At 39.9% G+C, this 14,257-nt stretch overlaps 1 protein-coding gene across 3 annotated transcripts in view; it reads right to left on the bottom strand.

Annotated features, from left to right (window-relative positions):
* Positions 1 to 14,257, bottom strand: part of PDZRN4 (PDZ domain containing ring finger 4) — a 246,615-nt gene that overhangs the window by 97,377 nt on the left and 134,981 nt on the right. The window contains exon 1 of one of the 3 annotated variants that reach the window (XM_416030.8): positions 7,263 to 7,588. The exons of the other annotated variants lie outside the window; for them this stretch is intronic. Within the exon in view, the coding sequence (XP_416030.4) occupies positions 7,263 to 7,331 (69 nt within the window). The 5' untranslated portion in view covers positions 7,332 to 7,588. Of the gene's footprint in view, positions 1 to 7,262; positions 7,589 to 14,257 lie in introns of those variants that run through there. 3 annotated transcript variants of the gene reach the window in all.

Here is a 14,257-nt window from a genome sequence, read left to right as displayed (position 1 = left end):
TAGGGTTTGCCTCTGTTTATTTTAAAAAAAGAAAGAAAGAAAGAAAGAAAACCTTCCTCCTGAAGGAAAAGGAATGAACAATATTTTTCCACCTGAGAGAAGAAGGATATATAGTTTCCTAACTTCCTCAAAATGAAACAATAAAAAACCCACAACGATGAAGGTCATGCAAGTTCACATCATCACATTATGAAGAAATGACCAAACAGATGCTCTTTGCCTGTCTACACCAACACTTTAACCTTAAATACAAAATGCAAACAACTATTAGAGACAATTTCCAATGTGCTATATGAATACACTGCAATCTCATTTCAAGGTTCAGTCCATGGCATAAAAAAAGGAATATTAGGAAAATTCTCTTTATGAACCAGTGCTTTGTATAAAAAATTGTAAGTAATTTGTTAACAGTCATTGATTTCATAGGAGAATAGAATGATTTTTGTTTCGATAATAATCACACAAAAGAAAACAAATATTAAGCTTATAACACACAAAGTAGCAAGTAATTATCTTCACTGCAAGCACAAAGCAAGTATATAAACAATTACCTGCTTCTAAGTTTTTAAACTATTTCATCTATTGATGTTGAGGTGATATTTACAGGCTGGTAATTCCCCTTGCTTTTGAAAAAATGATTTGCCCAACAGTATCAACAAATTAACTTTCATAAAGCCCACATATGTCTGCACTATCACAAAAACAACTGTAGTTGAAATTAGGCAGTGAGTTTAAAGTTATAGGGTGAACAGAAAAGCAAATACTATTATAAAATCTCATTTCCTCTAAAAAAAAGAGGCCAAGCACTCTGAAGTTAAGCTTCCCTAAAGCCAAAGGCCCAGGCATTTTTCAACTTCCAGACATGGGACTTCATGAAATCCCTGCAAGTAGAAGAGCTGCTGGTTGTGACCAGGCCTTGCTGTGCAAGACACCACTAAGGTCTTACCTTAAGAGGACTTCTGGGTAAAATGGCTCACTGTCAGTTAACATAAAGGTAGCAGAGCTTTTAGCTGACATTGTAACCCACATCCCCTTTAATACTTCCCCCCCAAAACACCAACTGAACCCCTACCATATGCTTCTTTGGCAGCAATAATTCCCGCCAATGCTGAAGGTAGCAAAATTGGCTTCCTGACATCACTGATGTGTAAGACTCACATGAAGCTGTTTTGCCTTAGGCCTGAGGATTATATCCATAGCAAAACACATCAGGAAGCCAGCCTCAAGAAACGCTAGCTCTCTGAAAAACGTACAAAAACCTGATCATTAGAAGAATCCTTAATCCCCATTGTTAAATTCAAGATGCAAAGAATAGAAAAGACTGGAGAAAATCATGCTATTCAATACTTCAACCATTTCTTTTTTTTTTCATGGCATTGCATATCCCTGTAGGTTACTGATATAATCTCGCTGTGGCTTTTATAGCTGCCACTGTTGTACCCATCCCCTGAATTGTTATCTCACAGACTATTGTCTGCTTTCCTATCTCATGACTTTTCCTTTATCCTTCCTCCTGAGGTATGCGCAGGAGCTGTATGCCTTTTACAAGACAGTAAACAAGCACAGAAAATGAAAGCCTGGCTACAGTGAAGTTAATGGCAACATTTCAGGGTTTCCTGGATTTTATCAGGGAAAAAAAATAAGTGTCTTATCAGCGGCAGTTGGGGTGACAATGAAAATAAGACTTAGGCTCTTAACGTATAAATCAGGTGTCACATACAGTGATCCCCCAAAATCCTGCTGTAGGCTTTTAGGAAACCACTTCCTTCCATGCCTAGTTGAATGCATGGCCACCAGCTGTCTGGGCAGCCAGGGCTGTTTATCTTACAGCAGTCCAGATCCCCATGGCACCATCCTCCAGGACTCCCTAGGGAGCCTTCACAGCTCAGTGTTGCTCTATGGTGGGAGCCTAAGCCCACACAAGGGGCTCTGGGGGTCTGTCTCTGTTGGGCAGCCGATGCTGCTGAGGTCCAACACCTTCTGCAGTGTAGCCAGCTTCTCTGCAAGGGCCAAACACTCAGTTGTTAGCAATGCCCCAACAAAGGAACCTCCCCTGGAGTACAGTTTACAGAAGCCCAGTTACTTAGATGAACACTGCTCAATTATCCGTTTAAAGAACAGAAGCAAGCAAACAGAAGAGCCAGAGAAGCTGTGTCTGCTAACCACAGACATCACCTATTCATCATCTATATCTCCTATTCATCAGGGAAAGCCAGCTTTTATGAAGTTAGTTTTAAAATTCTTTTTACTTCAGCAGAGAAATTCCAAGCAAGTTTCTAGGACATGGCTAGAAATGCCTGACAAAGTCTACCTGATCATCTTTTTACTGTAAATGCCTTGCTCTACTAATATGAGACAGTGCAGCTGTTAGGGGAACTCTATAGAGCTGGGTTCTAAACTTCTGCAGCTTAACTGAGAGAAAACAGTACTCCTACAGTTTTGTTAAATCCTTGAGCACAATTTTTTTTTTAAGATTTTAAACAGGTAAATCAGTATTCAGAACAGCTGCATGGAAGGATCCAGAATTAGGGGTCTCTATTTTGTTTAGAAATTTAGTGAGAAACTAGAAGGGAATGCTAGGGATTGCAGTGACGTTAAATCAGATCTGCTTTTGCTACTGATTTAATTCAAGTAGGACAGTTCAACTAACTTCCACAAAATTATATCTAGATTCTTTTCGGCTCACATTTTCCAGAGCTAAAAGTATCCTGCCACAAAATTTCTATTAAAAATAAAGATTATGTATAAATGGACCCCAAAATACATTTGAGGTGATGTAGCACAAGATGGTACTTTCCCATTGCTGGTGAAATTCACAAGAAGAGTTTGGAACAGAAACTGGAACACAGCAAACAAAGGTGATGCAAAATCTTTTGTCAGACACCTCCATCAAAGAAGGAGAGCTAGTGACAAACTCCACACTGAGGAGTAGTCACGTAATGTCTCTCATGGTATAAGAACCAAAAATGAGTATTAGTGGCTGGAGGCTGGCTCAGAAAGAAAATAAAGATCACATTATCTAGTGTATTTAATTCTCTGAATAAATCCAGACTTCACTGAGATCAGAGAAGGCAGGTCCCAATGACAAAAAAACACTCTTGGCCTCCAGTCTTCTTTCATTATTGCAATGCCAGCTATTAGGATCATGTTCTGAAAAATACAGAAGTGCCTCTGCTTTTTCAGCAGGCAGGCCTGATGTCTCTCCTGTGAACACTTTTCAGTGTGAAGAGATGAACCACTACTACTCAGTACTTCAAGTAGCCCAAGGGATGTCAAAATGAACATAAAATCAGAACTCTTAAGTGGTGAAAATTTGAGCCTTATGCTAATTACGGAAACCAACACGAGAAGCAAACTGCATAATCAGTCTTCAGAGGATTTAAAAACGCTGCAAGCAGGCTCTACTATCATCTAAGGTCAAATGTAAAATGAAAATGTGCAACCTTTTAGCTTTAATCCCAGCTCTTCTACCACTTACTTTTTTCGAGCCATCCCAGACTGCCTCTGTTTTCCCTTCCAGCTTCTTTCTCTTCTCCCTTTCAATTCTAACTTCACCTGACCTGAGACAGTTTCTTGTCATGTAACTCTAAAAAGTTTACAATGGTCTTCAGCTGACCTCTGGAAGTACTGTCCTCTTTTTCTCTGTGTTAAATTGCCCATTTTGAAAACCAAGCTTAAAAATTCCAGCAAACAGAAACATTTCCATGTGATATCCATAAAACTGAGTGGAAAATTAGCATTTCCTTGAGTTTCACCTAAAGATAGTAAAGATCACTGGTGACAACTAATTAGATGCTACTCCGGTTTCATTCATAGAATCACAGAATTGCTCAGGTTGGAAAAGAATCCAACTGCAACCTGAACATACTACCCCAAGTCTAACAACCCTCTGCTAAATGACGCCCATTCTCTCCAGTCTTTGGCATATTACCTCTTACTTTCCACTAAGCAGGAAGATTCCTCTCCATTTAGCTAAGAAATTACTTAAACTCTCTTCTTTCAAGCTCTATTCCTAATAGACACCAGCACCCAACAGGTCCCACCTAATCTAAGTGACTCAAAGTAGACTTCCTGGCTGCACATTCATTAGCTCAATCCTGCTTATGCAGCATGCAGGAAATAACAATGAAGTGCCCCACAAGGTAGTATGTAGGGCCATAAATTTCAAATTGAGACAACTTCCATTTGTCCACCTGCAGGCGTATGGAGACAAGGACTTCCATGGGTGCTCAGCAGCACCAGATGCTGCCTGGTGCCTTCTCAGGGGGGAAGTCGAGAGCAAAGCTGAGGCATCATCGTGCTCTGAGGACAGGTGAAGAGGCACTCAGGAGCACAAGGGTGCTTCACCAATGCATAGTGGTACCTGAAAAGCCTTTATTCTTAAAACGTGAGGGTTTGACTTTTTGTTTTAATACCAATTGACAGGTGTGAGACAGCCATCAAAATAAAAGTCTTCAGCATTCAAGCAAATGCTGTTTTCTGAGCGGGCCTCCATGGTCCCTGCACTGCTACCTCAGTGACAGGCACTGAGCATGTAGGAGGGGGTGGGGAAGAACAAGGAATACATATTCTAACGATGTCTTCATTTCCCAGCAGCTCTACAACAAAAAGCTCTCCAGTGCTGAATCGACCTCAGTACAAACAGTAGCAGAAAACAAGTCTCGCTGTAAGCATTTGCATGGCTTTCCTCTGCAGACATGCTTTGCTTTCCTTTGTTTATTGCATTTTCAGTACAAGAGCACACTGACTGCCCACAGAATCAGGTAGCCTAGCGCTGGAAAGGTGAGAGATGAGGCGAGGATTGCTGCCTTATATGAATATAAATTACTCTATCTGATCCACATATGCTAGTGAGCCACAGCTCATCCTCAGTCAGTTCATGTCCCCGACAGGCTAACTTGTCCCAGGCTCTCCAGAAATCATGCAGATGAAAGAGCCAAGACTGTGGAATAGGAATTATAGGACTGGAGAGTTAAAAAGGGATTTGCGTATCAAGCAGTAATGCCTGTCTTGGCTTAATTTAATTTATCATATTCTACTGCTGCTCCCACCTCCCACCCACAGCAGCAAACCAGGACTGTACACAGACAGCTAGCTGTGGTGTGAGCCTCTGCCTGATCCCTGCTGTAACACCTGGTTACTCACATGCTCAGAATCCTTTGGGCTCTGACCTGCATACATCGAAACAAAGATAGCAAGGGGTTTATAGATGAACACAGGATCTGGCAGTGAGCATACTAAGTCATTTCTCAGCTCTCCTTCTGTACTTTATCAGTGACATTTCCTTAACAGCACAAGATGCAGCGCCAGGCTTGCTGCATTTAACTCCCCAAGGAACCTCACTCAGGTTCTCCTCAGAGGTTACCCTTTATCTGGAAGCACCAGAGTAAAAAGTAAAAGCATTAGTTCATTCTGCACCTTGGTTGTTTGTATCCACAAATGCTCCAACTCAACTGCACAGAGGATAAATAAAGGGAAGAACGCCCCAGCATTATAGTTTGCTAACCATTTCAGTAGCATTTACTGCTGTGCAACGTTAATGCAAGGAACATTTCGCAAATGCATTCACTCTAAATCAGAAACAGCTTCTTTTCTTGTCTCCCTAAACACACGCAGCCATTCAAAGATTGTCTAATCCCCTTCAGAGCGTAACCCAAATTTCTTATTCTCTGGCACAGAAAAGCAGGCACCGACCTACTCCACTCTCTCCATTTTGCACTTTCAGATCAGTTTGGCAGTTCAGAGCTGGGAGGGGGAAAGGGAGGAGATGGAAACGTGCTGCTGTGCTTTTCCCTCCGCTACTGCTATAAGAAAAGATGATGGTTGGATTATGAGCGACTACTGAACTAAAGGGAAGTGTTCCACCTAGAGACCGTCTTCACGTGCCAGAGCAGCGGGCAGTTACCTGCAAGCAGACATTCTTTGAGCATTGAATATGCCTGACAGTTCACTGGTAAAAAAAAAAAATGATGCAGAGGTATTGCCCCCAGTAGTAATTAACAATGTTAATCTTCTTCTTCCTCTCTATGGTGATAAAAAGAGTCATTTTTGTATTTAATTAATGCAGAGGATCATTTTGGAAACTGGCTAATGAGGCTCTGATCACATTACCATGAAAATGTGCATTAGCACTGCAACTGAGGAGGCTGCTTCGTGTGTAGAGAATCCACTTTGTAATTAGCCCACTGCGAAATGAATCACGTCAGGAGGAACTCGCAGGGAACCAGTCGGCAATGGGCACTTAGCTGCTGCTGTGCCAACAGACCACCAATGCTGCGAGCTGTTTTCTCCTCCGCGCTGCCTGTCAGCAGCAGCGCAGCCCCAAACTGCAGCGCTCAGCCTCCGTCAACGGCAGTGTGTCAAAGCGAGGACAAATTACGGAGGGGGAGCGAGCAGATGCTGAAAAGCACTAAACTTCAGTCTGGGAGGCTCTGCTGTGCCGAGGGAAAAACAAACAAAAAAGCCGCAAATCAAATGCTGATTCAATGGGATCCAAGCAAAATTGGGGGCTATTATGGTAAGTGCTTGTTTCGTCTTTTCTCGTCTTATTCCGTAGGAGCTGGGAACACGTTAGCAGCACACTGCTACGCTGCTGCTCACGCTGCTACCATGCTATTCTCCTGCTGCTGAATGAGACGCCGAAATAATGGGATGGGATTAGGATCTTTGTCTAGTAGTAAGCAGGAATAACACACGCGAGGGATGAACAAGAAGCACACCTCATCCATGGAGACCCTGTTGTGCTTGGTACCTGGTTAAAGGTAACAAGCATGTTCTGGAGTAATTTCCATTTTAATTAATTTGCAAATTTAACACACATCTCGGCCAGCACAGACACGCCATAGAAACTTTGTTCCTTAACTTACAAATACCTGAGATCACAGACCCAACGTTATCAGAGACAGCAGTGCAACTTTACTGAAATGAGTCTTATTAGCAAAGCCAAGGGCTCTGTCAAAACACCACCGACATGGTTCAGTGAGACTGCTGCTATATGACTGACATCTTGGCAGAAGATGCACAAAAATGTTAAAAGAATCCCACAGGAAGTCATCTGAAGGGGGAGTGGCAAACGAGCAGAAAACAACAGGCACCCAAAATACCAATAATTATCATCCCCCCCCCCCCCCCGTCCAGTACAACTTAGCAAATTTACAAAAGGAAAAAATAAAAGCAAAAGAAAAGCAAAGCATCTCTACTTATTGTCTGCAAAGCACACACATTTTTAGTCTGGAGATGCTGGTAATATCCTCTGCACTCACCTGTGAAACTTCATAGAGCAGTTTGTAGTGTTCCTCTCTCTTCTGAAAAGTGCACAGATTGCAGCCCATTCTAACACGCAACACAAGAGCAAAGCCTCTTATTTCCCCAGCACTGAAAGGCAAATGCACTGACAGGGAATCACCCTCCAGACTTGACTACTGTTTTTCATCAGTCACTCCAGCCCAGAAACACAGACACACCACTGTGCGCGGGAAGCACCAGGCAGGGCAGTGTGTAGCAGCATGCTCTTCTTCCCTTTCCCTAACTATCTTACACTCACGTATACACACAGAGTTTCGACTCAGTTCATGGCAACACTCCCCCTGTCTCTGCATCAGTGCACATGACTACACAGATTCTCACTCATGAATATTAATAGCCTCTCATTGATTATTTATGACAGAACGTGTTAGCGGGGAGGGGTGTCATAGCTGCTGCTGATGACAGATGAATATTCACTAATTAAGAAGCAAATGTACTGTGGTTAAACAAAATTCACTTGTGTCAATACCATCTCTGTTTATTAAGGTTAGAGGGTCTGTGGCTCGTGTATTTCACCCACACTTGCCTTAATTTTTATAGTAATTGTGAGACTAATTCATGAATGGGGATGGGAAAGGCACAAGCCAAGTCTTATGTTAGGTCTCCACCTTGTGCAACAGGGATCATCTAATACATTTACAGTATTGGTAAGCATTTTAAGGGAGTGCTTTTAAAACCTGGGATGATGTTGCTAAAAATTAAAAGCAAAAAAGGAGAGAAAATTAACCCAGATGCTTTCACTGCTAGCATCAACTATGCTGCAGTCAAATTTAGCCAAAATTCCAGTGTACTCATAAAAAGCACAAGTCTGCAACAACTTGTCATAAATACCCAGTACATGTGGAATTGCAGCCATGCATGATGGTGTGTTTTACATATATGCACACACTGCACTGCTTATTAAATAATCTTGCTTACAAGTCACTTTTGGCATGTAAAACAGATTAACAGTAATTGTAGCCCCAGTTCAACAGTTATACCCTCTTGGACTCCTGGATATCAAAGCTTTTATTATAACATGTCATTATATCTAATTTTACCATTTGTAAATTAGATTTTAATGCCTCCACAATTCTCAGTGTGTGTAAAAGGCAAGGATGCATTTAAAATTAAACCTACATGTTAAATACTAGGACCGATGGAAATCACCACTTAATTCCAAGTTGACATTAATTCCTATGCTGTATATTGTGTAATCCATTAGAACAGTCCCGCAAGGTAATAAGCCCCATAAACAGAGATGGAACATGAAAAGTTTCTTTTGTTTCTTCACTCCTTTATCAGCAGCTCTGCTAATCGAGAACTATGCCCTCGTTTCAAAGCATCTTTAATCGGGAGGCGATAGCAGGTGGGATCCAAAGCAAAAATAATTACTTGGAAACCAATGAGACCAGTTAGTTGAGATTGACACTGGGCCCTAAAGAGTTGTAATTACTAAGCACTGATGTACAGCTATTGTGTGGGGTTTTTTTTGGTGCAGTTTCCTAAAAGTGCTTTGTCAAACATTTAAAATCGATAACAGGAAATGATTCTAATGAGCACTAATTGCTAACAAATTGGCTTTGCATCCAGGAGCACCTCAAACATCACCACCACCGAGTAGCAAGAAGATCAACAATCATGCACTGCTTATCAGTCCTGCCCCTTGGGATGTAATAATCTGATTTTCTGGGCCTTCATTTTACCTTACAGCCAGGATGAAAGCCAAGCAAAGAAACGTAGAGGAAGGACTGGACCATTGCTGCAAACTCTACACATAAGTAAAGCTTACTAAAACCTCTATGTAAATCACAGATAGTTTGGAACTAAATTTTAATTAGTTAAATTTCATCTCCTTTAATAAATGGGCAGAGTCAGGAGGAATCAAATAGTGATGATTAACAGAGCAAGCTCTTCTTACAACAGCTCGTATCTCGGAAATATAACGTTAAGATTTATTTGGCGATAAAACACAAAGAGACAAGTTCAATTCAGAACTCTCTTAAAGTCCAAGGGGTCCCAAGCCAAAACATGGAGGCAGGTTCATCATTGTTTGAAAGAATCAGCCTGTGTTCTCCTCCACGCCAGTGAAATGCTGCTTATGCTGAGAGGTTTAAACTCATGAAGCAAACATTAACTCAATCTTTGAAGGTTTCTATATTGTGAGGTGCAGAAGGATTCTCAGATGTGCAAATTTTGAACCTAAGAAAGTCAGATCAAGGAACCAGACAACAGTCGTGCAAGGACAGCCATGCCATCTTTCGATGAAAGTGTTCTCTCCTTCCACTGACACAACTTCCTATGACACATTCACAGTCTTAAAGCTAAACTAGACTCATAAAAGGAGCCATGATTTAACCTGGTGGATTTTTGCTAGCCCCTTACAATTAATTCTTAAAAAAAAGGAAAAAAAAAAAGAAAAAAAGAAGATATATTACTACAGGAATCTGGTGTTACATTACAAGAAACAAACAAAAGAAACAACAAACATGAAATAAACAGTGGAAAACTGCAGTTAATCTTTCATCAGCTTCCCTTGACAGTTTCTTTTTTTCATTGTTCTTTCTCTCCTTCTTTTGTTTCCTCCTCTGGAGCCGACATAGGCTCTTCTGCATTCATTTATCAAGTGCCTGCCCTTTGCCTATACGTAGAATAAAAAGGGTTCTGTCTCCTGCTTCTACTGCCACTGATGGGCACAGTCTGCAGGGCTGAATAGATTTACTTGAGAAGGAAATATATATTTCTAGGTTCTTGAGCTCCATCTAAAATACGCTGCTTTGATTTTACATGTGGTCAAAATACCAAACTTCATGCATCACAAAATGAAATTCAAGGCAAAACTCAATTAACTAATGACTAAATTGAAATGTATTATGTGATTTTGTCCAGCCGAATTTTATGTAGGAAAAGAAATCAATCATCTCCTTCCTTCCTCCATTCCTTCCTTTTCCACCCCATCTTGATCCCCCTCCCACATCAAATTTGTAGCTAAATGGACCAAGGAGGTACTAAACCATAATCAAGTAATTCTTATTCTACATGTAATTCAAAGATATTTGAATAATTCAATACTTTTCTTGATTGTGGAGTTCTCCATGTTCATCACCTACAATTTAATGTTACCTTAAAGACTAAAATCATAATTTACAGTCAAACCAGGAATGCTGTAATGCAAAGTGATGGAGTTCAATTTCAGAAGAGTTACAGCAAAATTTCTGTTAACATTTTTAAACAAGGTGCCCTTGTTTAGGTCCCTTAATTCATTTTAAGTATCAATGAGATGACTTATACACTTGGTATGTAGTTTCCTCATTGAGATACAGAAGCATCTAACTATAAGTAGTCATGATTGAAAGTTTATCATTCCAAATGGGAAAAATTTAAGGCAATGACACCACAAATTAAAGGTCACTTACTCTTTTATCTTCTTTATCACACAGCTAAAAGACATTAAATGAATGATAACATTCAATTTGAGAGAAGATCATGAAGTTGTCAGTCCAAACTCAGTGTTAAAGCCCAGTGAGGCAAATGTAGAATTCCAAGTTTTGTTTGCCCTTCTCTAAACACACGCTCTCCTCCTGAATTTACCAAGCTCCATAAATTTTAAATAATATATAAATTTACTCCATAAATTTTGAAGAATCCCTGAGAATTCAGCTAACAGAATAGACAGGATTGCAATTTATAGTATTAGGGCTGCAAAGCTGTAGAAGAAAAATAATAAAGAAAAAAGGGACTTCCTTGGAGAATGGAATGTAGGACATGGAATCCCCATGTTCCGTTTTTTCCAGGAGGGTTATATATCTGAAAATTATGCAGGTCATTCTGACTGCACATCAAATGTGGTCCATAAGTGATTCTACGATCAGGCTTAGATGCCTCCTGGAAGGTAGGGACCACACATCATATGCCAGAAGTTCTATTTATTGGAACTTTTTCCATCCATGGTGGAACTGACATTTATGACCTTTACTATGGAACGATGGGATTACTAGTCCATAGAGTAAATATATGTTTAAAAAAGAATGGACAGCGAGCACATGAAGAACCGTCTCTACCAGGATACCTTTCAACATCGGAGTTACTCATCCTTTTTGCTCTCCACAGAAAAAAAAAAGCAAATAACAAGCAAACTAAAACACCGCACTCAACACTTTATTTACCATCCTTGTTTAAACAGGCTTGTAAGCTTTCATTGGGGAAAAGTACCATGCCCTTACCAGGCCTACTGGCCAAACTTCTGACAGATCAGATACCTTATTTCTCTTAAAGTTTTGTCTATGGCACTGTTCTCTGAGGCTTTCACTCAGATTGGCTTCCCTATCTTTTCTTAACCCACTCCCATAATCAAATATAGAGGTGTCACCTCTATATAGATATGTCAAATATAGATATGTCAAATATAGAGGTAGCAAATTATGTCTCTTCTGTATTTTAAGGCCTCCTGAATGTATGGACTTCGAATAAGCAGTGTCAGTTAAATGGTCAGTTAAACTCTAAGAGTCTTCTCTTAACTAAGGACTTTCTTAAGAAATTCTGAAAGAAACTGGACTTTCTCTTCCTCATCAATTACTTAGAAGGAAAATATATGGCCCACCTTTACATTGCCTCCTCCCCCCTGCCTGCCCCTCCCTCCCCATCATGATATCACATGAAACTGGACTGGTTGTAGCTTTTACTGTATTAATGAGTTTCAACACTCTGAAGTGCACTCAATAGAATTACTCGTAAATAAGCTTAAAATGATTTAAAGGAAATGACAACTTTTATTTTCAGGATATCTGAAACTAAAACAGCTGAATAGAGTTGCATAAAAACTTTTGATTACGGAAAAAAATCATAGAATCACAGAATGGCCTGGGTTGAAAAGGACCAGGAAGATCATCAAGTTTCAGCCCCCCTGCCATGGGCAGAGTCGCCAACCACCAGACCAGGCTGCCCAGAGCCACATCCAGCCTGGATGGAATATGAAATCCCATGTCAATTAAATAAAGCACTTAGGGAACATTGTTAAAACATCCAGAACTATGGGTTCTAAAGTCATGAATTATACTCAGAAAACAGACCTTCAGTTGTGGATACTTTCCTTGAAATACAAGTTCAGTGTCCAACCACAGGAAGAGGTCAAGCAGAATGTGAGGATTTTTAGGAAACAAATGACAACAGAACAAAAACTGTCATCAGGGAACTGCACAAAAGCAAGCAATACCTGCACCTGAACACAGCCAGCAGTTTTCCATCTGTAAATCATTCCATGGAAATGGAAGAGCTATGGAGAATAGATGAGAAACACAGGTGTAAAAAAATTCACTTTCTCCACCTTTTTTTGTCTTAATCTTTATTTTTCCCTCTAATTCTGACACAGAAGCCATTCCTTCTCACATTACACAGAGAAATAATCAGCTAATACATTTAAAGCAACAAAAGGGAGTTTGCTTTTTTTTTTTTTTTCCCAAGTAACTGTGGAACTCGTTACAAAACCCATTGGAAGAAAAATGCTGAAAAAGGTTCAGAAAGGTATGAGACAACTTTATGACAAAGAACTGTCAGCAGTCATCTGCCTGCTTAAGAAGTCTGTAATTCACTGACTCCTGGGAGCGATGAGACAGCAGTGAGAGATCTCTCCATGCTTCCTCCTGCCTGTGTGTTTATTGTTGGCCTCTGAAATCTAATACTGGCAATATGATATCTTTACTAATTCAATTCTAAAGCTGAAAATTTACCAGTTCTTGCACAACAAGCTAGGATATGTACTAAACCCAAACTTCCTTAACCGATGTTAGCTGGTAAAACAGCATATAATCTAACTGCATTACAAGTCTTTACTAATGGTTGCATAATGACTTTGAACTTTAAAAATGCTTATAAAACTACGTTTCATCACTACCCCCATGGGTTTCAAAGCTTTTCAAGTCACATATTTAATAACAAACAAACAAACAAAAAACAAACACACACAAAAAAAGAAATCAACAAACAAGCCACAGAATTTGTTAATTTTTTTTCCCCACATCTGAAGATTAAACCCTAGCCTTTTGGTATCTGTAAGAAAGTCTGTCTACAGATCTGAGATACTACAAGCCAACTTCGGGCATAGAGCCTGAAATGCCTCAATGGGAAACTGAGCCCACAACACAAAACACTGATTCAAATACTGAAGCAGCAGGAACTGGTTCACAGGATGGGAACAGCAGCACGGAATCCCTGCCTCTGCTCTGTCCTCTGGTACCTGCATCATCAAAAGTGCTTTTTCTTTTTACGTTCTTACTTATTAAAAAAGTAACACCTGTCTTGTAGGAGTATTAATTCAACAAACCTTTTAAGGCTTTTCAGAGCTTTTTAAGGAATGGATTATCTAGTGATTTTACACACATCTTATGTTCTTCTACTGAGGCCACCCTCACAGTGTCCAGCAGTCAAATGTAATTATCATGCCTTGTGTGGTTTACTAATTAAAAGTTTTAAGTAGCATCCGTGGTGTGCAAATCAGTATAAAAGTAGGAAAGAAAAAAAATTACTTTTGATCTGAGAAAGTCTCCTGCTAAAATGACAAAGAGCAATGTGAGGGATCAAAAAAGCTAAACAACAGATAGGCCAGAATGATGTTTTTAATTCAGGGTGGCTAAAATCCATGACATAAAGGTAGATAGGACTACTTGATTTTTTTGGTTGCCTTTTGGCTTAACTACCCTTAGTTGGATAAATCTAAAAGGTAGTTCTGTCACATCCAAGTATTTCCAAAGTGAGGTCAAGATTCTGAGAAAAGTATCCTGTCATATAAATAATGCAGTATCATTATAAGGATATATTTACTAATATAGATGCTTCACTGTTTACTGACAAAGCTCATACAAATAAAAATCTGGAAGAGTGATTAAGTGAGAAAATAAATATAATAGATTATTTTGTCTTGCCCAGTGTAAACAACCTACTCTGCCTTAAAAAGCAGGATTGGGCAAGTCTTCATGGC

This window comes from Gallus gallus, chromosome 1 (assembly GCF_016699485.2).
Source record: "Gallus gallus isolate bGalGal1 chromosome 1, bGalGal1.mat.broiler.GRCg7b, whole genome shotgun sequence".
NCBI lineage: Eukaryota > Metazoa > Chordata > Aves > Galliformes > Phasianidae > Gallus > Gallus gallus.
This window is presented reverse-complemented; position numbering and strand designations above follow the sequence as displayed.